Raw genomic sequence first — 24480 nt, forward strand, 5'->3', positions numbered from 1 at the left:
TTGTGCATTTCTTCACAAAGTATCTAAAGATAAAATGTACAGGGTGGCTCTTAAAAGGACAGTTGCTACAACATATTTTCATACAGACACACATAATGTCGACACTGGGATTTTTTCCTATCAGCACGCAGCGAGGCCAAAGGTCAAGGACAAGCTTATATCTGTGATTTTGAGTGAAAGGTCCCAATGTGAGGGGGAGCTTGCCTTTGGTGAGAACATTTTTATTTTTATTAGGCTATTATTAATTAGTGCTGTTATCATTGCTGCTGTTATTACTTCATATAGTTAATTGATTTCCCCTATAAATGTGAATAATACCATTATACCTTAAGTCCAACAGGGGTTGAATACAAAAGTATATACAACTGTGTTTCTTAGCTAAGCCTATGGAGCCTATCATTATAATTGTGTCTTTATTTAAAAAAATGCATTAATAGTAATATAATTGGTGCTGCTGTTATTGCGGCTTATTGTTACACCTATACATATGTATAATACAATTATACCAGCCACTCCAACATGGGTTGAATACAACAGTATATATGTCCCTGGCCCTTTTTATAACAATAATACGTGACTTTCATGATCTTGCGCATCATCATATTCGGTTTTCTCTGGGTTTCCCCCCAAAAAGATGTGTCTTTTATTTTGAAAGCGACAGTTCTTTCCTCTCTGTGATCCACTGCTGTGGGAGGGCGCGCCTCTGTCGATCAGATCCACGGATACAGGGAGGTGAGGAACCAGGACGAACCAGAAGAACCAGGAGGAACCAGAAGAACCAGGAGGAACCAGAAGAAACAATGGGCGTCAAGCTGTACTACACCACTGTTACTGCCTCACGGAAGGTGAGTGACGAGGAGACACCTGGATGTTTGTGTTCAGCTCCAGCAGCAGCTAAGAGTAGCGGCTAGCAGCAGAAGCTAACAGCAGAAGCTAGCAGCCGAAGCTAACACAGACGCACCTGAGTCCTGTCAGTACCAGTACACGCTTCCTGCTGAAACAGCGGCCTGTGCAAGTCTCTGCCCGTCGCTAGAGAAACGTCAGCACTTCTCTATTGTAGACGTTCCGCCCGAATTCATTTAGCAGAACAAAAAGAAGCCAGGATGCATTATCCCACTTCCTATAGCTGTGTAGAGGGGATGTGTGTTTGTGCTTGGCTGTTCGTTTATTATAAATACTACTTAAAATATGGACTTTGTTATTCATTAAAGTGTCATTCTACTAAACAATGCTGGAACCCGAGTATCCAGCTCATGCATCCGCTTCCTGTAGAGAAAACTGCACACCAAACCTCATCTAACAAAGTGTCAGTTTAAGGTTGACTTGAAAATGGTAAATATGAAGTGTAATGTACAAAGTTTACCGGTTGCATGCGCGTTAAATGCACCACTGTGATGTTTTATAAAATATTGTTAATCTTAGGTGAGGGGCCCGGCTTCCACTCAGTCTGCCCGCACGTTCCATTTACTGTGGTCTGCTGTTAAAGTACACTGGGAACCAGTCATAATTTCCAATGTACTGTTAAAGGAAGAGCAGACTAATGGATTATAACCTAATTCATTACTTATCATGGTGGATTTCTGTACAACAGATTGGCAACAATGATCGTAATGACATCAGTAAAATGATGTTGTAAAAACAATACAACAAGTCATTTCAGCAGCAGCACTGCATGAGAACAGTGAATGTCCATGATGCGCTGGACCACATCTGCTTTCTATTAGGTGTGAGGAGGAACTCATGCAGTGGAAAAGTTTGGTGAAGGCATTTGTTTTTAACCCTCTCATATACAATAGCTAATGTGTATGTATGTACATGTGCATACATAAATGTGTGTGTTTATATATATATATCACATGTGTCAAACTTTTTAAAAAGTGTGTTTATATACTGCTAGCTTTTTATTTTTTATTCCTAGATCTCACCTGGAAGTCATGTTTCGAATGTAGTGACTCTTTTTATACATACTGTGTTTGCCGACTGCAGAATACACACAGTACACTCCACACAGTTCACTGTTTACCCCTTTTAACTTTCAAGAACGTGACTTTGGACTTGCTAGGGTTTGTGGCCAACTAAAAGCGAGATTGTGTGTTTTTCCAGTAAGTTTTGTGCTTAGGTGTGGTCACATTTACAAACACCTCCACCCCCCAACTTCCTCAACTGACCAGAATAATCACATGTTCTATTAATCACCACCCACAGGCCCGAAAAAAACACTGTTTATAAATACACTGCCTCAGAAAAGAGTTTAAATCATACGGTTAATGTTTTCCATCTGAAACGTATGTGTGCATGTTCCTGCCCTTCAGCACCGTGACAGCAAGCAACCTTCTTTTGCTCTTCTTAGTTTTGAGAGCTTTAGTAGATGAAAGCAGGTTTAGAAGGGCTGGTAAACATCTCCACAGTATGCACAGATACTATTGTCATGGTCTAATGAATTCACTCATTAATTGAATCATTTCTAATTGTGACTGTTGCTTATTTTTTTCTCTCTCAGGTTAAGTCTGAGCAGGCGGATGTGATCCGGATCCTGGATAGTAAAAGCATCAAGTACGAGCTCATCGACATCTCTGTGGGCGGTGAGCTGCGTGAGGAGATGAGAAGCAAAGCAGGGGACCCAGCCGTGGGCCCTCCCCAGCTTTTTAATGAGGACCAATACTGCGGGGTAAGGGGCGCGCACACACACACACACACACACACACACACACACACACACACACACAATCAGACAAATATTTGGAATGATACTCGGGTTCAGGTTGGGTTCAGTCATGTTGGCTGGGCTGTCTATTTCATATTTCAAAATGCATTTGCCTGAAATCGTCAAAAACGTCAGACTTGTGGCTGTTTTGGACGCCAAAAACAATACCTGTCTAGTTCAGGTCAGGCTAAGTTAGTCTTCGCTCAGATTGGGTTCGCACTGGAAATTGCTTTAATTTAACTGTTTTCAGGAAAAATCTTGGACTGCATGTAAAGAGGGACTACGCAACAAGTTTGCTTAGTAGCAATAGGGGAGGATCCACGGCAGTGAGGTCCCGCTGATACATTAACTCAAATCAAATAACCAATTAAAGCCAAACCAACCAGAAACATGAACAGTTGAACAAACATTGGTGTGATTAGACAGAAAACATCTTTGAGAAATATATATATGACGTGTGCTTTGAAATTTTAATTTGGTCCATGTCCCATTATTCACATGGCAGAGTAGATTTATGACTTATGATGCAGTTAGCCACCAGGTGGCGATCAAGATGCTCTGGTTTCACCTTTGGGGAAGCTGCCATGTAAACCATTCTTATATATTTTCTATAATACCTGTTTTAGTTCCCTATCAGAAGCAATCCCTAGCCACACCAGCACACAATGAAAATGCATATCACACTAACAATCATGTACACTGGGCGTGTGTGTCCATGTAATCTGGAAGTAGATTGTCTACTTATTTCTGCTTAGTTGCAGTTAAATACTATGAATGATCAACAGTAATGGCGTAACAGCTACTGACACATTCCATTTTGTGCTGTCAAATGAGTTGTGACTAATTAGACACAATTAGGAAGAGAGTGTGTGTGTTTGTTTCCACACGTCTCTGTTTCTCTCCGTCCACACTGCAAAGAGCCAGGAGTTTTCAAAATAAACCGAGGCCAGCGTTTTCAAAACTTTAAAACCTCAATTAAGACCTTGATCATCATCAGTCTTTATGCCCAAAAATGTAATAACCATTATGAGTTGACTTGAAAGACATCTTCATATTAGCTGTTATCAGTGAGAAATTAAAATGCTTCTTGAGCAACTTCAATTTATTTCTATGTGCCTGTTGTCAGACGATGCTGCTGAGAAGAGAATGTCTTTGTTTGCTCGTCTGCTCATTGACCCTCTTCCTCTCCACAGAACTATGAAATGTTGTTGGAGGCGGTGGAAGCAGACACAGTGGAACAGTTTCTTAACCCCAGCCACCCCCCCCCCCAACCCACTCACTCTGCGCCCTGATGGCGACCCCTTATCCACCAGTGTCCACCCACTTTCTATGCCATAACGAAGAATGCCAAATATCTTGTATTCAGCAAATCAGAAGACACACATTCCCCTTACTGCACCATTAGACTCTAAAACAGTCTTAATCTCTTTTATTTCTACCTGTTGTTTTTTTATATCTGTTCTTCGTTTTGATTCCCTTCCTGTCCGACAGACCAGTGTTACAAAGGGCTCCTAGTCCACTAGGAGGCAATGGGGTGTGTAGATGTGCAGTAATTAGGTCGACTAATCATGGTGTCGGCCACATGACCGCTGGAGATTAAACTAATCCACTGGATGACAACATTCAACACAGAATCCTCCTGATCCTCTGCAGACCAAACACACATCATCACTCAGTCTTAAATACTTTTATTTAGTTTCTGTAGCCTTCAAGTTCCCATGTTGTACATGACTGCACACCATGTGCACTTCACATGGAAGCAAAGGCAATCAGAAGTAGCATGGACCGTGGTGTCCTTAAACCCAATTAGTAATGAATTCTAGCAGCTAAATTATGCTTTTTTTTCTAGCGTTGATGCTGATTTTTGTATTATTTTGGTCCATTGGTTACCTGATGCAGAATGTGGTGAGAGGTGGTAATCCACTTTGGCCCAGTGAGGTCTTGTGCAGACATTAAACATATGAGTTACTTTACTGTAACTAGCACATTAAAAGCCCCCTGTGGAGTTTCTTGCTTCAACATATCTATGTTTAAATTGACTGAGCACTTGCATGCATTCTTTCCTTTAATGCTTGCTTGGGCGTCCCTGATCCGTGGTGCTGGCGAGATTGTCATAACAACAAAAGACGATCACAGTATCTCGGATTCATCGGGTGCCTCCCTCTCCCCAGCTTTGATATATGAATGGTTATTGGCTTTCAGTAATAACTGCTGACTCAGGCTGTAGTCATCATTTAGTACAAAGGTCATTAATGTAAAAAAAAAAAAAAAAAGTTTCATAGGTTTATTCCAGTGTTACACAGTCAAACAAAACCTAGGTAGGCTAACAAAAAAAAAGTGAGATTTGGGGACTGAACACTTCTTAGATATGTTATTATGGTGTCCAGTGAACCGAAAAACCAAAATCTATATTAGTTGTTTAAGTAATAAACTGCCCTATATTCACACCCATTTGAGGAGGATGACAATATAATATATCTGTGATGTGCTTCCGCAGATGATTACTCGCTGTGGGATTAGCACTTAGCTGACATCTTCTATGTTTTCCATAATTTTACTGTAGAACTTAAAAGCTCCATATCACCAGTCGGTGCTCCATGTTGGCGACTGACAGAGCGAAAAGACGCCACAGGTTTAGAGATGAGCATTTCACAGGGAGGTTTGACTGAAATATGAATTATCTTGCTTTCATCTACGTAGCTTTGTTCCTTCCTCTTTTTATTTACTTTGGTTACAGTTCCACTTAATGTTCTGGGCGTTATGTGACTATACACCCGATCCCTTCCTCATTCTGAACCGAAATAAAGTCAAAGCTGTGTTAAGATTCACCTGACTCAGTCTTACCAGCCTTAGGGAACACTCATCACATGGGAAAAATGAAGGCTTCACCTGTCTGTGCTTTTTATGCGTTTGTGTTTATTCATTTGATTGATCTCATTAGAAATATAGTTTTTATGTAATTGTCGTGTCTTTTCTTTGTTAATCGAGAACATGTTTTCCTTCTCTTACTCCTAAGACCTGTCAAACCCCTCCATGTTGTCATGATGGTGTTGTCAAGGTTTGGAATCCCCAGTAATGGCAGCCTACACACAAACGTTGTGCACTGTTTTGTAAGTCGATGGTTGTGGACGTTTGCCTGTTATTGGTGTGTATTCACTATGAATCATGTTTGAAACATTCCATGTCTCTCTCTGAGCTCCTGCTTCACTGTTGGACCAATATCTTTTGGCCAAAAAAAGAACAAATTAGGGAATAAAATGCTGTTGTCTTCCAAGAAGATTGTGAAAGGGATTTATGGGTTAAAGAAAAATAAATTGGAGTTGAATCTACCTGTCTTGGTGTTTGTTATTTCTTTGTGGATCCCAACTAAAACTCCTGTGTCATTTGCTATTCAGCTTCCTCACTTCACTGAGGAATTTTACAAGATGGTGTGTAGGTGTCACTCCACCGACAGGGTTATCATTTCTAATTTGCAAGTTAGTGGAAGATGTTGATTGCCAATATAGTCACACGGCAACCTCTTCCTTATTTGATCTGCAGTGTCGGTACATTTGTAGAAACTGCATACAAGCAACATATTTTCACAGAATGATTGTCAGTATGTTGTTTATAATGATGAAATAAAACATCAAGTTTCTATGTGCTGAACTTTTAGTCTGAAGTTAAATCAAACTAAAACTAATAATTAATAACAATATGATTAATAGAAAGTCATTAATTTCATACATTGAATTATATTCAAAATTTAAATGTTAAATGCATTAATAATTAGGAACATGACATTATATTTTTATGATAGTTATTTCATTATGAATCTAAATAAATAAATAATGTGAATAATTATTCATAATAAATTATATGAGCTGCATTCAAATTGACAGTTTTTGCACACTTGTTGCTCGACGTATTCGTGAGTTGCAGTACCTCTTGTCTCCTTTGAGTGGAGCAGATGTTTCTCTGCAGCAGAATAAAAACACGAAGAAGAAATTATTGAGAGGAAATAAGAGATAAAGATCCTGTTTACAAAATAAAACCCCGAAAGAAATTATCATCACTACTGTGGTAATAAAAAAGTGCCTATATGAATACAAATACTATTTTAGAGGATTGTTTTACAGTCTATTTAATTCCATACTTTATCCCGTAGTATGGAAATAATTAAGTGGAATTACTTGTATCTTCCTGTTACTGTCACTTAGAGTAAATGTTGTTTATACCCATACTACCAATATTTTGGTTGTGAAGACTGATTTTTTCATACATTAGTTTTGGATCCATGATAAATAATATGGTAAGTAGGAACAAAGCGACAAGATGTAACAGAACTAGAAACATGCCTGTATTCTATCACTTTTCTTTAAATTGATATAAGTTGATATGAACTATAGGGACACTGCCATGGAGCAAAAAGGATCCAAATAAACTAATTATGATTGAAAACAATAAATCAAACTAGCCTCGCAATGAGAGACGACCGAGTCTCGCGATGGTTTTATTTAGAAAATGCTGACCGGAAGCGTTGTTGTTATTGAACTGTAGTTAAACACTGGGTTAAAGCAGGAAACTGTGAGATTTGACAGGAGACTGTGAACAGGTAACGTGACTTAACCTTTTAACTGAGCTGCTGTCAGTTCACGTGACTGAGCTGAGCTGTGCGATAGAAACTCGTCTATTCAGTGTTGTTTCTGCGGGACCCTCACTAACTGTTAGTCCACAGCTCAGCTAGCTAAGCTAAGCTATCTGACCCTCCAGTGTTATCAGACACGTTAGCCACTTGACATCATGTAAAACCAGCCCAACACGCGCTAATGAACGAAGGAGCTCTGTTTTGCTTCATTAAACATTTCTTTCACATGTTGTTTATAGTTGTAACCACTGGGATAATGTCTCTCGCTGCCACTTTTAGCTGCTAAAGCTAGCTGTCAGAGACACTTAGCATTTGCTGCTCTGCTTTTCTGCATATGCAACTATAAACAAAGAAAAGCTTTGGGACTGTTTCCGGAAGAGTCCGGTTCTCCACCAGGTTTACACCAGACACTCGGGAGCAGCACTTTTTCATTCAAACGTCAGAGGCTATCACTGCTCACTAACCCAGAGGATGCTTGTGTGTCCCAGCTGTGTTTTGACTCCCAGATGTCCCCGAGTCCTCTATTAAATAAAGTGTTGGTTTCTCTCCAAGTGCAAAACATACATTCTGTTGTCTGTTGCATGTTCATGTTGTTAGTGTTGGGTTCTCCTCGTTTTGAGAAACCTGCTGCTGCCTCTCACATGTTTGCCTTCAGCCAAATACATTAGAGGTGAACAGGGTTTGTGTCTCAAACAAACTGCAACCTCTCCTGTGTGGAACAGTGCCCTGGTTATTCAACCTTATTTGTTTTGTAAATGACTTTTATTGACACTTTTTTCTAATGAGGAAATGTAAGAAACTTGAATAACACTCACTTAAACGCATACCTCCACCAAGACCCAACCGTCTCCTCAAATTATATTAAGTTATTCATACTTTTTTTTCCCATCAAGATCTCTGTATCATTTCTTTAGAAACTGACAAAAATGTGGGAAGATGTCCAATCTCGCAATGTCAAAGCTCTTGGATCAGCCACCTGAATCAGATCTGCAGCAAAGTTGAATGGGTTCTTCCCTGACCCAAACTCAGTCCCTCACCAACTTCAGTGGTACTCCGTCCAGTAGTCTAGCAAAATCCTGCAAACTATCAAACAAAGATTAAGTCAGATTAAGTAGCTGCTACCTGTCCATTGTGCTTTTGTATATATTTTGTATGGTGGTGTGTGTATGTACCTTTGATGATTTTGACAGAAGTCAAATTTAATCTATTCATGAATATATCTATTGATTGATTGATTGATTGATCGCAGGTGAAAGCCTGACCTTTCCGACGAGGTGATACGTTGCAGATGTTCAGAAGTCAGTGCATAAGCTCTGTTTTTAAAAGTGTTTGTGTTTCTGTCCCCATGCAGCCGCATGTGAAGATGAGTGTCCCGGACTACATGCAGTGTGCTGAGGACCACCAGACCGTGCTCGTGGTGGTTCAGCCAGTCGGCATTGTACCCGAGGACCAGTTCTTCAAGATCTACAAGCGCATTGCCAGCGTGAGCCAGGTCAGCGTCAGGGACTCGCAGCGCCTCCTCTACATCCGCTACCGCCACCACTACCTGCCCGAAAACAACGAATGGGGGGATTTCCAGACGCACCGCAAGGTGGTGGGCCTCATCGCCATCACCACCTGTGACTCGGCAAAGGAGTGGCCGCAGACTTCTGATCGCTTCCACGGCCAGAAGGAAGTGTACAGCTCCACGCTGTACGACTCCAGGTTGCTTGTGTTCGGGCTGCAGGGAGAGATTGCAGAGCAGCAGCGCACAGATGTGGCCTTCTACCCGGACTTCGAAGACTGCTCCGATGTGGAGAAGAGAGTGGAGGATTTTGTGGAGTCGATATTCATAGTGCTGGAGTCCAAGCGGCTTGACCGGGCCACAGACAAGTCCGGTGATAAGATCCCTCTGCTCTGTGTGCCCTTTGAAAAGAAGGACTTTGTGGGTTTGGACACAGATAGCAGGTGAGTTGTTCTCCTTTCTGCATCCTGACCCCTTTTCAAAAAGCACTTTCACATGTAGGAGCTGGTCGAGCAGTTAGTAAATGTGATATGCTGCATTGTTTGCAAGATTTCCATGTGTGTCTGTGTCAGTGTGAAGTTGCTTGTTATATTTTGGCCTCGCCAGCTCAAAAATTCTTCTCTCAAAAATCTGATTTTTGTTCCATTCATTTTTCTTTGTTCACCTTGGTTTATGTGTCTTTCTTCTTTTTTTTCTTTCAAACTGTCCTGTGAGTTTATTGTTGGGTGTGAAAAGGTGAGATGTTAGATTCATAAGTTTAGTGAACCCATCCCTTTCCCATCGGCTTCAGCTCGGCCCTGAGACAAACAGCCGTACTCCTGCGCTGTCGTGCATTTTGCTGATGCCTCTGAGCCAAACTCATCGCTCCTCCCCAGGTTTCAGTTTATTCACAAACCTTTTTCTGCAACCAACTCATTAATCCTGGATGCAGGGAATTCTGACCAGCTTTGCACAGAACATTCCCAAAGGCAATCTGTGCTTTCATGGGCAAAAAATATAATTGTGAGACAGGCAATAAATAAACTATTGTATGTTAAATAAATTGATTCAGTTAAACACTGGCTGGTTTTGGAAAGTTAATAATTTAAGTTAATATATTGAAACAATATGAATTCCCATGCAACTTCAAAAGGTGAACATGAACAATCTCATTCATAGTGTTTACATCTTGATGTTGTATTGGAATGCAGAATATTAGATGTCCCCTATCAACTCATCTTTGTAAATGAGGTGGGACCAAATGACTTAAGCCTCACAATATAATGCCGACCAGATCAACGCCACTGCGACCTACAACCTCAATAATAAACACAGTCAAATCTAAACTAAACATTGTCACCTTTGTAAGGATAAAACTATTGGCTGACTTGTTGTATTGGATTGCATTAGATGTATAGGTGTTCCTAATAAAGTGGCCACTGAGTGTAGAGTTTATTCATAAGTAATAAGGCCTCAATGTTGACAGTGATCACTTTTCTCTGCATTTTCCTTTTCATGCAAAATTCACTGAAACTACTGGACTCACTGAAACTACCTACTATGTTCGACATTATCGTTTAAAACGGCATCTGTTAAAAAAAGACTAATATTTATCTTGTGAAACAGGAAAAACCCTGGCATGGTTTAGTAAAGGAGGAGCTGATAGTTTGGACTCATTAATGAGAGTATACATCATGTTCCAGTGGCAAAGATAGCCCTGCACCTTCTCATAAAGACCGAGGGAATTACATTAGTTTGGTAAGGACACATGTTCAAAGCTGTAGATTAATTCCTATGGTTAATTTTCATGACCCTATTATCATTTTATTTTTATACAAGAAAAACTAGTTAGCTGCTCAGACGTAGCCTCCCAGCATTTGTTTGAATTTTGAATCAGGCAGATGTATTATATAGATTCACCTAGATATGGATGTTTATGTAGATTATATATCACTGCTTTCCGATTATACAGCCAGCAGAAATATTTTCCATGTCTCCATTCCACTGTGACTCCGATCACCAACTGTTTCAAGTTATTCTTTTCTCATGACCTTCCCAGTCTTCTACAAAGCTCAGATATCTTTCACAATGGGATTGTACTTTTCCTCAAAACATTCAAATCCCCCCTGTGTCCCTGTGAAGCTGCTCAGTCCTGAGTGTTTTCATGTTTTGGTGTGTCGGCTCATTGTCTGTCCTCGTTCTGCTGCTCCTCTTTGCTTGTGCTTCCTCGCCCCACACATTCCCTCTGTAGCTGACTGATAAGATTCACTTTAAGTGTCCGGTCCTGGCAACCTGCTAACGTAAGAATGGACAATAGTAGAATTGTAGAAAAGTTTTTACAAGAATGAGATCTTCAGAATATATATATATCTATATATTGAAAGAAAAACTTTATAAAGCCAAATTCGTGGCTATTCAATAAGTCGACCCACTTTATTCAGCGTGCTGTTGTCTGGAAAAAAGTAATTCTCTTTCCTGCTGCTTTCCCCCAGGCATTATAAGAAGCGTTGCCAGGGACGGATGAGGAAGCATGTCGGGGACCTGTGCCTCCAGGCGGGCATGCTGCAGGACGCCCTGGTCCACTACCACATGGCTGTGGAGCTGCTCAGAGGGGTTAATGACTTCCTCTGGCTGGGTGGTAAGTCTGGTGGATGGGGAGACCACAGCCTGTTTATTTGCTGATGTTGATGTGTTATAGTGTGATATGTTCTATGGGGCCACATGGCAGCACTGTTGGCTGATGTGTCTGTACTTTGTTTCAGATGGAGTCTGACCAATACTGGACTTTTGAGACCAGAACTAAAATATTTAACACTTGAGAGTTTTTATGCATCTGCGCTAACAACAGCCAGTGGCTGGAGGCATTATGTTTTCGGGTTGTGCGTACATCCGTCTGTTATTCCACATGTCTGTGCGTCCATCGGTCAGTACCATTCTCGTGAACACGATATCTCAAGCCTTGAGGGAACTTCTTCAAATTTGGAACAAATCTCCAATTGTTTTGTTACATTTACACATCCAACACACAAAATATTTTGTTATTAGAAAATTGTGATAAAGATACCGAGCAGGAGTTTGTACTGTTAAAACATAAACATGCAGTATATAAAGACAACACAGTTGCAAACACATTTTTTCATTTTAATGCTGCAAATTCTGGTCACTTATCATCCAATCTAGTCTCTGTTGGTAATATTAAAGTGTAGATAGTGGATGTTTGGGCCGTTTGCTATACAATGTCTGACTAGTTTCTTTTATCAAACAAGTCCAAACGTTTCTACACACAAAACACACACAACGATGCTTTCTCCAAGTGTTCTAGGTCCAGGCGACAATCTGGCTAAGCCCTTATAACGGCTATCAGCATATGAATGCAGGTAAAAAGCTGATAGCCGATGCATTTCGGTCTATGTGTTCTGACTCTTTCACTCTCCACACGGACTGTTTACCAGTGGGCAACCAAAGCTTGCTCAAACATGATTGGTCTGTAGTAGAAACGGAAACCCAAAGGCTTCCTGCCCCCAAATCTTGTCCCTCGCTACAGATTCTTCATTCACATTCTACATATTCTCATTCAGAATGTGTTCTTAGAGATTACTTTATCCTCTGATACACTGATACAGATTGAATTGTGATAAGACAACAATAACCAATAGCCGTGCTGATATACTGGTCAGACTGCTGTTTTCGGATCAATACATTTCCAGTGTTTTTGTCTGCATTTTACATTTAACTTTTTAATTTGCTCGCATCAAACTTGATATACAGCGGCTGCAGCAGTAGAACTTTTTTTTGTTGTTGAAGCAAACAATAAGCAGCGCAAACATCTGGATCCTAGAGATCCCTTCAGACACTCCTGAAGGTGTAAGATCAACAAAACAAAAATGTAAAGAGCAAAAACAAAGTTTTTATTTTATTGATGGGTTTTCGTCTGCAGCTGCGTTGGAGGGTTTGTGCTCGGCGTCTGTTATATTCCACTACCCTGGAGGCACAGCAGGGAAGAAAGCAGGACGCAAGCCAAGTGTCTCTCAGCCAGCAGATGCCGGCAAACGCCACAGACCAGGTGAGCACACTGCTCTGTGAGCAGACTGATGGAAACAGAGGAGTGGATGGGATGGCTGCTGAACAGCTGTTTTCTGTGAAGGAGTCAGAGTGTCACTGCTAACTGTCAACTCCAACGATAATAAACTTTGCTCTGCTAAGCTGCTTCAGAGACGTCGGCTACTGACACTGCAAGAGCTTCTCTAATTGACCCTGATGATGCTAATTCAACTTTATTCGAATTTGTCTGTGTTACATCTTTATTAATAACATGGTGTTTTATTAACACTGTCTTGTGTATGAATTTAGCATGAATGTATGTACGTTTGCATGTATGTTTCTATATGTAATGTTTGCTACTAATGAAGATAATTTTTCAATCATTTAGTTAGTATATAAAAAATCTTGCACTGATCTGCAAAGCTATGAAATAATGAAAAGTAAACAAATATTTGTTCTAGAAATCCAAACTTTTTGCCAATTTTCTTCAAAAAGTACTCAAATGTACTTAAATACATATAAATATATGTTAAATTGTCATTGGACAATTTCTTTTTAGTAATTTTTTTAACCTAAGTTAATTAATTGCACGAGAAATGACTTTCAAATTTTATATAACAAATGATAATTTTAAATATACATTTTTTAGTTTTTAATTTGAGTGATTTAAATTGCATGCGGAGAGTTATCAATGCTCCTGAGTAGTAGCAGCAGCAGCAGCAGCAGGAGGAGGCATAGCGCAGACTAACACTGCTAACATTGCGCTGTGCGTCATGGAGTCAATCTGCATTCTTTTTCTTTGTCTGTAGGCGCTCAGGAGGTCCTCATTGACCCAGGTATCGTATATCTAACATCGCTCTCGTAGACAACACAGCCCGTTTGCTTGTGCTCCCATTAACCCTCTGTTTATTTTTGTCATCGTACATCGTCAGAATCTTTATTTTGAAAATGAGCTGATGTGTTTTGACCGGTTATTGTTCTCCTGTGTTGGTTTAAAATCACCTTTTCTGTTTCCCATGCCCCCACTGTTTCTCACAACCACAGTTTTGGTGTCCAGTATCACATGACTACCTGATCCAAGACAAAACCTTTCCTCTCAGTTCCACCTCCGCACTTAATATATTGAGATCCCATTATTCTAACAACTCACATTTTACTTTTGATTATCACACAAAAATCATTTAACCATATCAAACAAATATGTTTCTAGAAAATGTAAAAAAACCAAGTTTAAATGTCTGTGGAAGTACCAGTGGGTGTGAGTCTATTAGCAGTGAAGCACACATTGATTTCTAACTTGATACATGCTTACTGTTTCTCAACCTCTCACTATCATAGCCCAGAAAAATAAATCCAATTACGTAATTTATATTCTGTCACTTCACTGTCTCAAAACCTGTACTTTGTCTAGTTCTGTACAAATATTGGAGTGCTTTCTTTACGTCATGTTTAATGAGCAATTTGGCCAAGAAATGGTGCAACACAGCATCTCATTAGTCACACGTTTGTCATTGTGAGAGCACCACAGGGCTTCTGGGCACAGACCCATCAGTGACTTACTCTCAATCGCTGTAGTCCAAGCAGATTTGGCCATGAGATGCACCTTGCAATTGCTTTTGAATCATTTGAGGTGCGAGTGTAACTCTGGTTGAGACTCCAAAGGCCTCAGAATATTCATGATATCATTGGTATAAGGGAGTGTGGTTCAACATTTGAACGCTGTTTATCTGTCTCTTCTTTACTGTAAAACATGTTTCGATTTACATGTGTCGCTGGTCATGTCATGCCTTTCCAGTATTTAAGGTTCCCCTTCTTCCTGTGGTCAATCCTGTCATTTCATTTCCTTTTCTAATAGAACAGATTGATGGATGTTCCTTCCTGCATCTTTCTAATCATATTCCAACCTGTTTTGGGTGTAGGTGCCCTCACAGCCAATGGCATTAGTGCAGACACCAGCGCTGAGATTGGACGAACGAAGAACTGCCTGAGTCAGGAGGACATCATCGAGAAATACAAAGAGGCCATCTCCTACTATGGAAAGGTACCGTCCACCACCTGCCGAACCGTTAAATCACTAGTATATAATACATTGTAGTGTTAGTATTAGCTCAGTACATAAGTCATATCTCAGTGTGTCCAAATTCTCATTTTGAATCACTGTTGATAATGCTTTCAATAGGTTAAGGTCTGTTGTAAGTATTTTAAATTGATATATATATATATATATAAATAAAACAAAACAATTGAATGAATCAGTAATTTTTTATTTGTTAATCCATCCATTTTATGCACCATACCCAGTTCCATGTCCAGGTTTTTTATTTAATTAATTAGATTATTATTATTTATTGTGTATATATATTTATATATATATATATATATATATATATGATATCTAAGTAATTATTGATCATACTATCCCATATATAATGGATAGCATGAGTGTGAAACAGCTATTAATACTATGGGCAGAAAAGGTCTCTGGTCCGTCTCTGGTTCGACTCCACGGAGAAACAACAAAAAGACGAACCTGGATTGATCTGTCCAAAAATCCAAGAGGATTCTCCCTACCCTGTCTAGTGCCCCTGAGCAAGGCACCGTACTCCCCCAACATCTGCTCCCCGGGCGCCGTACATGGTCGCTCACTGCTCTGTGTGTCCTGCACCAGATGGGTCAAAAGCAGAGGTTAAATTTCCCTACCTGCATGAGTGTGCATGTGTTTGGGACAAATAAATGCATCTTAATCTTAATCTTAATCTTACAGAATGCCTGATAATGACGATAATGATATAGTTTACACATGTTAAGGTTTCCACCTTCAGTTGATTGCTTTTGGTCTTTTAGTGGATCCATAACAAAAATTTAAAATAAGTTCAAGCCTGGTTCTTTAAAACCAAACAAAGCTCTGCAGGAGCCACAAAGTTAGAGAACTACATTCACTCTTAAACGGATAGTTCGCTTAAAAAAATGAAAATTCACCTTTTTATCTACTTACCACTATGCTGATGGAGGGATGGGTGAAGTGTTTCAATGAACTATCCCTTTAGCTCTGGAGCAACAAGCTGCGATCAACAGACATCGGAGATCTACTGGGGATCATTGGCGGCTGTAACTCTGATGTCGATCTGCGTCCTGTGGTGTTGGTTGACACCATCGCACCTGATGATCCAGTGATTTAAAAATAAGCAAAACAATCTTGAATCTTAAGACATGGTCATATAGGACAGTATTTATGATCAGGTTGCTTTCGTACTAAGCCACCACTCAAGGGCAGAGATGTGGCTACACATCCAGCCAGTAGTATTTATCCCTCTCACCAGGGGGCAGTATTTGATCTGGTTTGACGGAGTTTGAAGGCAGCTACAACAGTGTTAGCAGCATTGGACCAGTATATTCTGACGGCAGCTGTTTATCGCTGAGAGATACATGGGAACAAGAATTACAAATGAGCAGTAGAGCACATGCAATATCTGGAAATCAGTCAGTGATGATAATCTGCTAAAAAGCAGAAGAATTAGTGAGTGTGATGTGTCTTTTCGTGGCATAATATATATGTAGTGACTGCTGTTCTTGTACAAAGTCACAAAGAATAGCATTAAAGTATCGTCATAGCTTAGGGAAAGTTGAAAAGGCTCATTATGGTCCCACACTATTCATAAGCAGTGTGTGCTTTATCTTCATTATTATAATTGCCTTTTGCACTGACCTCCCTTAGCCCTTTTACCTGTAACTAGTTTATTCAGAATTAAATTAGGTCTCAACACATAGCCAGATATTCAGATATTAATTGAATTTTAATGAGATTTGAAGTGGAGGGAAGTTGAGGGACGTCGTGATAAAAAAAAAAAACGCCTTGGGATGACTAGTAGACTCGGCAGCGGCGGCTCGAGTTTCCAGCGGCTGGGAATCCCTGAAAAACGAGCGGAGCCCCAGGGGACCGGGGTTATCGCGCTTGTTTGTCATCCCTGTGTGCGCAGCGACTGATGAGGGCGGTCATATGTTAATAAAGAAACACTCCCTCTGATTATAAGGTGGGTTGCCGAAGTCACGGTGACCCTCTTTGAGTAATTATCTCCCCTCCACCGCCCCCTGCCCCTCCTGTTATCTCCCGCAGTACAAGAACGCAGGCGTGATAGAGCTGGAGGCCTGCGTGAAAGCGGTGCGGGTGCTTGCCATTCAGAAGAGGGCGCGGGAGGCCTCAGAGTTCCTGCAGAACGCTGTTTACATCAACCTGGGACAGGTATGCTATCTGACTGGAAAATCAGGAGCTTTTCCAGCTACACGGGGTGATTCATACGTCCACAGGGAGTCCACAGTAGAGTGTAAAGCAGCTGATTCAGTGTGGCTGTAGGGTATCTTACTATCAACAGAAAGGGACACTCACACAGAACTGACCATTACCATTTTTATAGTTTTATCTTTAGTCATAGCTCTTTATCATTAAAGCATTAAAGCTGTACATTCTTTTTTATCTGGTTTTCCCCTTAAGTGAAACAAGTCTTGTTGCTTTATGTGCCCAATGCAGCCAACAGAATCTCCTCCAGGTTTGCACTTTAACTAAAGTAGTTGCCTCTTTGTCTCGGATTTTAAATCTCAATATATAGAACTCATTAAATAATTATATTTTGCTGGTTCAGACCAGAGACCAAAGCATCTAGATCAGCACCTTGTGGCTGCATGCAGTGTGAGTGATAACTCCTGCCTCCTCCATGTTAATGGATGGGACATGGGTCAAAAAAGTCAGAGTACACATCAAATATATTTTTCACAAAGATGATATATGTTATTTACGGTAGTTCTTATTACTCTAAAGTGTTTTTTTTTCTGGGTGGTTTGGTTTTAATTACTTATTTGAAGCTTTGAACACGAGGTGAAACTTGAGCTGAGACTGACTCCTGATTGGTAGAGTCCATGTATCGACAGGACCTTGCTACTGCGGTTCCATCCCCAAAAATAGAATGGGCAGATTCTGGCATCAAATGTGCGTTTGTATCCAGAGTATTTTTGCTTCATTTCTGGATAGTGGGAAAAAGTGGAGATGTGTCGTCCATGGTGCAGACAAATTTGAAAATATTTAAAAATATTCTTTAGTAACTTATTATATCGTAATATAATATAGTAAACTGTGTAAAAAAGAAAAAATATAAATAACATCTTTTCTCTAATAAGATTTAGTGCTTAAAATGTTTTAACCGCTGGACCCAAAATGTTTTCTACTGCACTGAAAGAAAATCCATTCTGATAGATGTGTGCTGAAGGTTTAACTTTTGACATCATGCTCGTGTACCAGGATAATGGCCCAAACAAAGACAAGCTCCTCCCATACAAACACCTCTTGAACTCAGACGGCAGAGAAACTTTTCTGCTTCAGCAGCTGAATGAAAAAAACTGCCTTGCTCATACATCACTGCACAGGAAATCACAAAAATTTAAGCCAAATAACAGTAAGAAACATACATTTCTTTATAATGTGGTTTAAGTTTAATGCCATTTCTGTTACTTCAGTTATCAGAGGAGGAGAAGATCCAGCGTTACAGCATCCTGTCCGAGCTCTACGAACTGATTGGTTTCCTTCGAAAGTCAGCGTTCTTCAAGCGTGTTGCAGCGATGCAGTGCGTGGCTCCCACCATCCCCGAGCCTGGCTGGAGGGCCTGCTACAAGCTGCTGCTGGAGACTTTGCCTGGATACAGCCTTTCACTTGACCCCAAGGATTTCAGCAAAGGTAGGCCTGGACACATGGAGGGAGTAGAATAAATTATTTGGGGGATTATTTGAAAGTGTTTTTTGCATTGTATGCGAATGGTTTCTTGATTTGTTTGTTCCTGACGCAAAATCTCCAAGCGATTCTTATTCATATTAGGTACAGCTTGTTTCATGGCTGCAGTTTAAGCAGTTTCCAAATATGAGGAGGTACACAGGATTCTGTTCTGACTTTGCCTTTCACTCATGAACAGCGCAGCATTACATTCTTTGATGCATTCACAGCAACTCAGAAATCTCTGTAGTGTTCAGGCGAGGGGTTGGCAGGAGAAGGAGGAGAAGGAGGAGGAGAAGGATGTAGTCCATGGATTTGGCTGCGGACATCTCTAGCTTTTTTTTACAGCACATCAAAACTGGTGTCAGCTCTTACCTCAAAAAGCTCTCTGGACGTCTTCATCCCTGTCTTCTACGTGTATGACGCGTGTATGTTTTCTCTTTTTCAATTGTTGTGTCTGTTGCGTGTAAGAAACATCCGCAACATGCCCACTCACTCATGGTGAATCCTGCAGAAGATCTACTGCAGTGTTCTCACAACAGCTCATCGTGACATTCTCCTGAGTTTTTACTCGGAGGCAGAAAGTTTGCAGAAAGTTCTCAGAAAGCCGGGAGCCTCTCATTCGGACATTTGTGTTATCACACATGGCCCCTAGAGAATGCCAGTGCATGTCTGAAAGCAGCTCTAGAAACAATCATTGTCTTATATATTCTCTTATTACATGATTCTACTCTACAAAATGCACACACTAAAATTAGGTAAAAGATTATTTGTACACATTTTAAATTTGGAACTCGAGAGCATTTGATGTTTTTGCTTGATTGGTTGACTTAAACTAGAGTGCGTGATCATGCGTCTTGAGTGTTAGAGACGTCGCTGCTTATCTAAGGTGGACATTTTTTGGGGGGGGAAATTAGTAACCACTTCACTCTTATCAAAATATGATTTTACTCGTGCAGGAATTAAAGATCTTTTTTACCTTTTAACATTGGCATTAACATTTACATATTATGTTCCATACCTACAGGTTTCACTGATGCTGTAAAATACATCCAATGGAAAAACATACACAGTATTGTCAAAGTGAAACCTAAACAAGGAGAAAGTTTACAATTGAAAAACAAAATCATCAAAGAGGCCATGATACAGTATGTACACAGTGTATATATTTTGCTTGAAAAGTACACTGGGGTCTGTGAGAAAGACTTTTGGACCTCAAAGGTATATTTTGATTTTGTTGAAGCTTCTAAAATTGGCCGTATGAGTAAACCCTGCTTCTTAAAGCAAATTAATCAAATTTTGAAGCTCTGCCAAAATAATTCCATAAACCTGGAACTATTATTCTTTGTGTGATGTAAATTAGAGCAATAAATCAGATTTGAGGTCGGAACTTAGGCAGAGGGTCTAACATAAATAGCAAACAACATCTGCACATTCAGCAAGGGCAATAAAGAAGAAGAATCTGTCTGAGGAAAAAACAGACAAACTGAGAGATTGAACTCATCCTATCATATCTGGATTCATTCATTATTGTCAAAGGGTAACGAGTCAAGTAGTGCAGATTTTGTGTCAGTGAGTAAATCTCAGTGGGTTGATCTTTTTCAAAATGAACGCAGTGGGTGGCAGCGGTGTAAACACATATTGGATGGATACACAAGCTTCATTCCACATCGAGCTTTGTTGTCTTTTTGAGAGTGCTCCTTCAGGCTGTTCTGCATTCAGGCCACCACTTTGCTCCAAAAAGAGCCACAGCTGAGACCTGACCCGAGCTCCTGTAGACTCTTTGGTAAGGTCCTTATCAGAAGCCTCTCGGTTCGACAGACTCTTGACCCTGGCTCATTGCAACCACGCGGCATTCGCAACACAAAAGACAGCGCTCGCAGTGAACGGAGAAAAAAAAGCTCAGGGACGTCCATATTTCCTCTTTTCATTTCGGTTTTCAAGGGACACTGGGAGATGATCCTTCTCTGATAAGCTCTATGTCTTTGGCCTTGTTACCTTTGTAAACTCAATTAAATACAAGCTGAAGGTTTTTGGAGGGAAAACGGTTGCACTTGAACTGAAAGGTTGATTTAAATGATGTCAGGGAGACATTACACCAATAGCACCTACTCAAGCTCAAATCTGATATATTAGATATGTCATTTAGTGCTATTATGATTTTCCCATCATACAACAAGTAAAAATGACTATGTAGATCATAAATCTGTTTGTAGTTTTTGCTTGAGATTCCAGTGTCTTAAACTAAGGGTGTGGATGACTTGATCAAGTTGCATTATGGGTAGCGAAACATGCAAGTTTTTTGGGGAAGTGTTGTCTACGAGTTCTGTTTCTTGACCTCTTAACATTATATATTTTATTCCCAAACAAGTCATTCATTTTACCCACAGGCGCAACAATGTGTTCATTTTAGCTTCTGCAACCAACCGATAATGTTCAGCTTTAAGTCATTTGTACAGGAAATTGATGCTAAATCATACCACATTAATGTAAGTGCTGTTTTTGTGCTTTCTTGCTGAACTTTTAGCAAAGCTATTAATTTGAAGAAGTTATTGATTTCATTTAATACAAGAAACATTTTCAAGGCCCGGTTGAGAGTTATTTTTAAACAAAAGTACTTTCAACAGGCTAAAGTGTGAATGTCATTGAGGAAGTTAACAATGTAGCTGGATTCTAACCCATTAAGGGATTTTTTTATACGAGGAGAACGACCATAAAATCAATTGTAAATGTTACAGGAAGCCAGTGCAGAGAAAGCTGGTGTAATGTTCTCTCGCCTGCTGTTGATCCTTTGTTAGATCTAAGAAAACAAAAAGGTCCAAAGCTCCCATCCGTTAATAGATCTTTGCCACTTTTTAAAGTTAACATTTCAGATTTTTATCACAGCGTTGGGGGACACTTCACCTCTAATTTCTTATTCAACTAGAATTGCACTCAGTAGAGTGCATCTCAGTGCCAAGGCCCAACTGTGCCTTTTAATTTAGTCAAGCAGCACCAAATTGAACACACTCAGATTTTATTCCTCCTGGGATGTTTTTTAAAAAATTCTTTTATTATAGGCTCTCCTCATTAATTTCTTGATATTTTCACAATGATATTGAAAAATACCCGACCCTGCTTTAGCGGAATCCATTCCAAAAGTGAATTGGTTCTTCCTACCAACCTTTCCACCAACTTTCAATACAATCGGTTCAAAATTCTGCTAACAGACGAACACAAACAAACACAGCAATGAAAAACAAAAGAAGGGCTCCCTTGGGAAGTTCATACCACCGCCAAGGCGAGCGCCCTATCTGCCCCATCCATTCACCAAACTTCATGGTAATTGGTTCTTAAGTCCGACAAACAAACATAGAAACACTGATTAAACCATCACCTTCATGGTGGAGGTAAACATTATCAATAATAGGGAGACCATTCCAAAAGACTACCGCTGTATATAGAAAAGCACATTGCCCTTGACCTCACCTCTCCCAAGTGAGGCCCAGGGAATCTTCTCCCAGTAGCAACAGGGCTGATTGGAAAGCAGGGAATGATTGCTGCACCATAAGTCCCTTGGGTTAGGGGATCAGGTGTGAGTTTATGAAGCAATGAGCTGAAGAGGCAAGTTCAAGTGAGAAAGAAAATGGGGATCACTGGTGCATTCCAAAATGGCTGCTGTGCGCTGACATACAGTGGAACAAATCACAACAAAGGTTTTTCACTACTCCCCTCTCTTATTAGAAATAACATCCCTGTCCTCAAAAGACAACGTGCATGACAGTGGGACCTCTAGGCCCTGGCAACACACTTACTATCTCTGCCAAGAAGGTAACTACTGGAGGGATTACCACACAACTATGTGGAAAAGTGTGGTATGGATCAGGGAAGGACCTGTAAAATGTAGTTATGGATCCATATCAGGGGCTGCAACCAGATTTTTTTCATATTTTTGATCTGTAAGTTGAACAAATGTTCATTGAGACATAAGAATAATTAAATGATCTTAATGGAAAACAATCTGACATATTTAGAGGACTGATATCTCTGAGTGTATGCTTTTTTCTGCAGCTCGACCGAATTTATTTATCTTTTGGACCTTTGCAGCATTATATGCTGGGTGCCATTCTAGTGTTGGTTGTGTGTTAACTGGATTGCCAGTCCCACAAATAAAGTTTTACATGTTAGAGCGAGAGTGAAAATCCAGAGTGTCCTCTGGATTACTGTCCTCCAGATAAGTGCTGGTTTTGGCAGACAGGTGGAAGTCAGCTATTTTTAGACTGCTTAGTGGGTGCACTTTCACAACAAACATGGCTTATGAAGGTATTGTATTTACAGTTTTTTCCGAATGCAGAAGAAGACAGGATGAATAATCACCATAGCTGATAACTGAAAAGCATCGGCTGCATAATTTGATGTTATTGGAAGTGGTATTTAAGCTGAAGAAACCTCAGATTGTTTACACAATATCCTTCCTCCCTCCCTCCATCCCCCAAGGCCTCCTGAGCACATCTTTCCTTTAGTTTCCTTTCCCACTCAGTGAGTCAACATTCGACAGCTGGAAGTGGAGCAGGGGATTTCTTTAGGGGGTTGAGGGTCTTATATAACAGTGGGTTTTAGGTTATTAAGACGTCTTGCAGAGCTTTGCAGAGCAAACAACACAGGCTAGGGTAGCACCACAGTGGAGCAGATGATGTGATTGTCTACAATGGGGATACATCAGTTTTAAGTGATGGCTCCAATGAAAGCACTTGAGGCTGATCTAATTATGCGAGAAGCTTTATAAGAGTGCCAAATTCAAACTTATGAAGGTTGGTCAAAAACTTGTAGCAGACTTGTTACATATGAGAGGAGTAATTGCGCAGGTGTATTCACAATATTTGTGTTAAACTGTATTTGTATATTGTATATTTTCCTGATATGACAAATATAGGCCCCATGATCATCAATTGATGTTCAGTGTTATCCAGCATGTTCTGTTTTTATTTATTACATCAGACAAAAACTGTGTGAAATAGACCCTTTAATAACTTTGATAAATAATAATAAGTTTTAGTAGAAGAGCAGAGATTTGATTAAGGATAACAATATGGGGAATATGATCTAACTAGAAGGATGCTCGAAGCACATACGTCCACCAAGGCCCAACTGTCCCCTTATAAAGGCACATTTATATTCATAAGATCCGTATTTTCATTATGATCTGCACCAAATTGCACACACTCATAAATATCAGTCCCCCAAACAGTTACGTTCCCTTTTCATCAAGATCCCTGGATTATTTTATGAGAATTCAACAAAAATGGGAAATAACATAATCACTCAATGTTAAAGAAAGTGAAAAGAAAAATTCTGGATCTGCCCCCTGGACTAGACGCACACAACATTCAAAGTGTTCTTCACTGACACATAGTTCATCTTTCCACCAAGCTTTATGTTTTGTTTAGAAACCCGTCCAGTAGTTTTTGCGAATTAGTGCTAAGTTACAGAAGGAAAGAAACAAATGCAGATGAAATCATATCCTCGTTATCTGAGGTAAATATGATGATGTCATCACCATGCAATTCCAATAAATTTTGCTAATGATGATAATGTTAAGTTTTGGTCCATTAACAGCTGTATTTACTGTAATGTTGAGAAAATGTTGATAAACTCGATGAATTTTATGCTCAATTGCAGAATCAGTTTCTGCAACTTAATTAGGGCCCGAGCACCGAATGGTGAGAGGCCCTATTGAATCTGTAAGGATTTTTATTATTAGGGCCCGAGCACCGAATGGTGAGAGGCCCTATTGAATCTGTAAGGATTTTTATTAGGGCCCGAGCACCGAATGGTGAGAGGCCCTATTGAAATTGTAGGCATTATTCTTATTATTATTCTTATTATTCTCC

General features: G+C 40.0%; 2 protein-coding genes across 3 annotated transcripts in view; both read left to right on the top strand.

Annotated features, from left to right (window-relative positions):
• Positions 1-676: 676 nt before the first annotated feature.
• Positions 677-6033, top strand: sh3bgrl3 (SH3 domain binding glutamate-rich protein like 3). Its single transcript, XM_053446756.1, has 3 exons — positions 677-845; positions 2501-2668; positions 3898-6033. Exons 1-3 carry the CDS (start codon positions 801-803, stop codon positions 3994-3996), a joined length of 312 nt encoding a protein of 103 aa, XP_053302731.1. The 5' UTR covers positions 677-800; the 3' UTR covers positions 3997-6033.
• Positions 6034-7214: 1181 nt separating this feature from the next.
• Positions 7215-24480, top strand: part of trappc9 (trafficking protein particle complex subunit 9) — a 255348-nt gene continuing 238082 nt past the window's right edge. Inside the window, exons 1-8 of one of the 2 annotated variants that reach the window (XM_053446475.1) lie at positions 7215-7298; positions 8683-9278; positions 11307-11452; positions 12752-12877; positions 13665-13691; positions 14775-14896; positions 16970-17095; positions 18361-18577. In XM_053446475.1, coding sequence (XP_053302450.1) covers positions 8695-9278; positions 11307-11452; positions 12752-12877; positions 13665-13691; positions 14775-14896; positions 16970-17095; positions 18361-18577 — 1348 coding nt within the window. In that variant the 5' untranslated portion in view covers positions 7215-7298; positions 8683-8694. The remainder of the gene's footprint in view (positions 7299-8682; positions 9279-11306; positions 11453-12751; positions 12878-13664; positions 13692-14774; positions 14897-16969; positions 17096-18360; positions 18578-24480) is intronic. The other variant, XM_053446476.1, reaches the window with a different exon arrangement.

Source organism: Pleuronectes platessa, chromosome 18 (assembly GCF_947347685.1).
Source record: "Pleuronectes platessa chromosome 18, fPlePla1.1, whole genome shotgun sequence".
In the NCBI taxonomy this organism is placed as follows: Eukaryota; Metazoa; Chordata; class Actinopteri; order Pleuronectiformes; family Pleuronectidae; genus Pleuronectes; species Pleuronectes platessa.

Excerpts from the sequence above, each read along its gene's own strand:
- sh3bgrl3 (XM_053446756.1), top strand. The coding sequence starts at position 801 with ATGGGCGTCAAGCTGTACTACACCACTGTTACTGCCTCACGGAAG. Across the intron at positions 846-2,500 it reads CTGTTACTGCCTCACGGAAG|GTTAAGTCTGAGCAGGCGGA; the intron begins GTGAGTGACGAG and ends TTTCTCTCTCAG. Across the intron at positions 2,669-3,897 it reads ATGAGGACCAATACTGCGGG|AACTATGAAATGTTGTTGGA; the intron begins GTAAGGGGCGCG and ends TCCTCTCCACAG.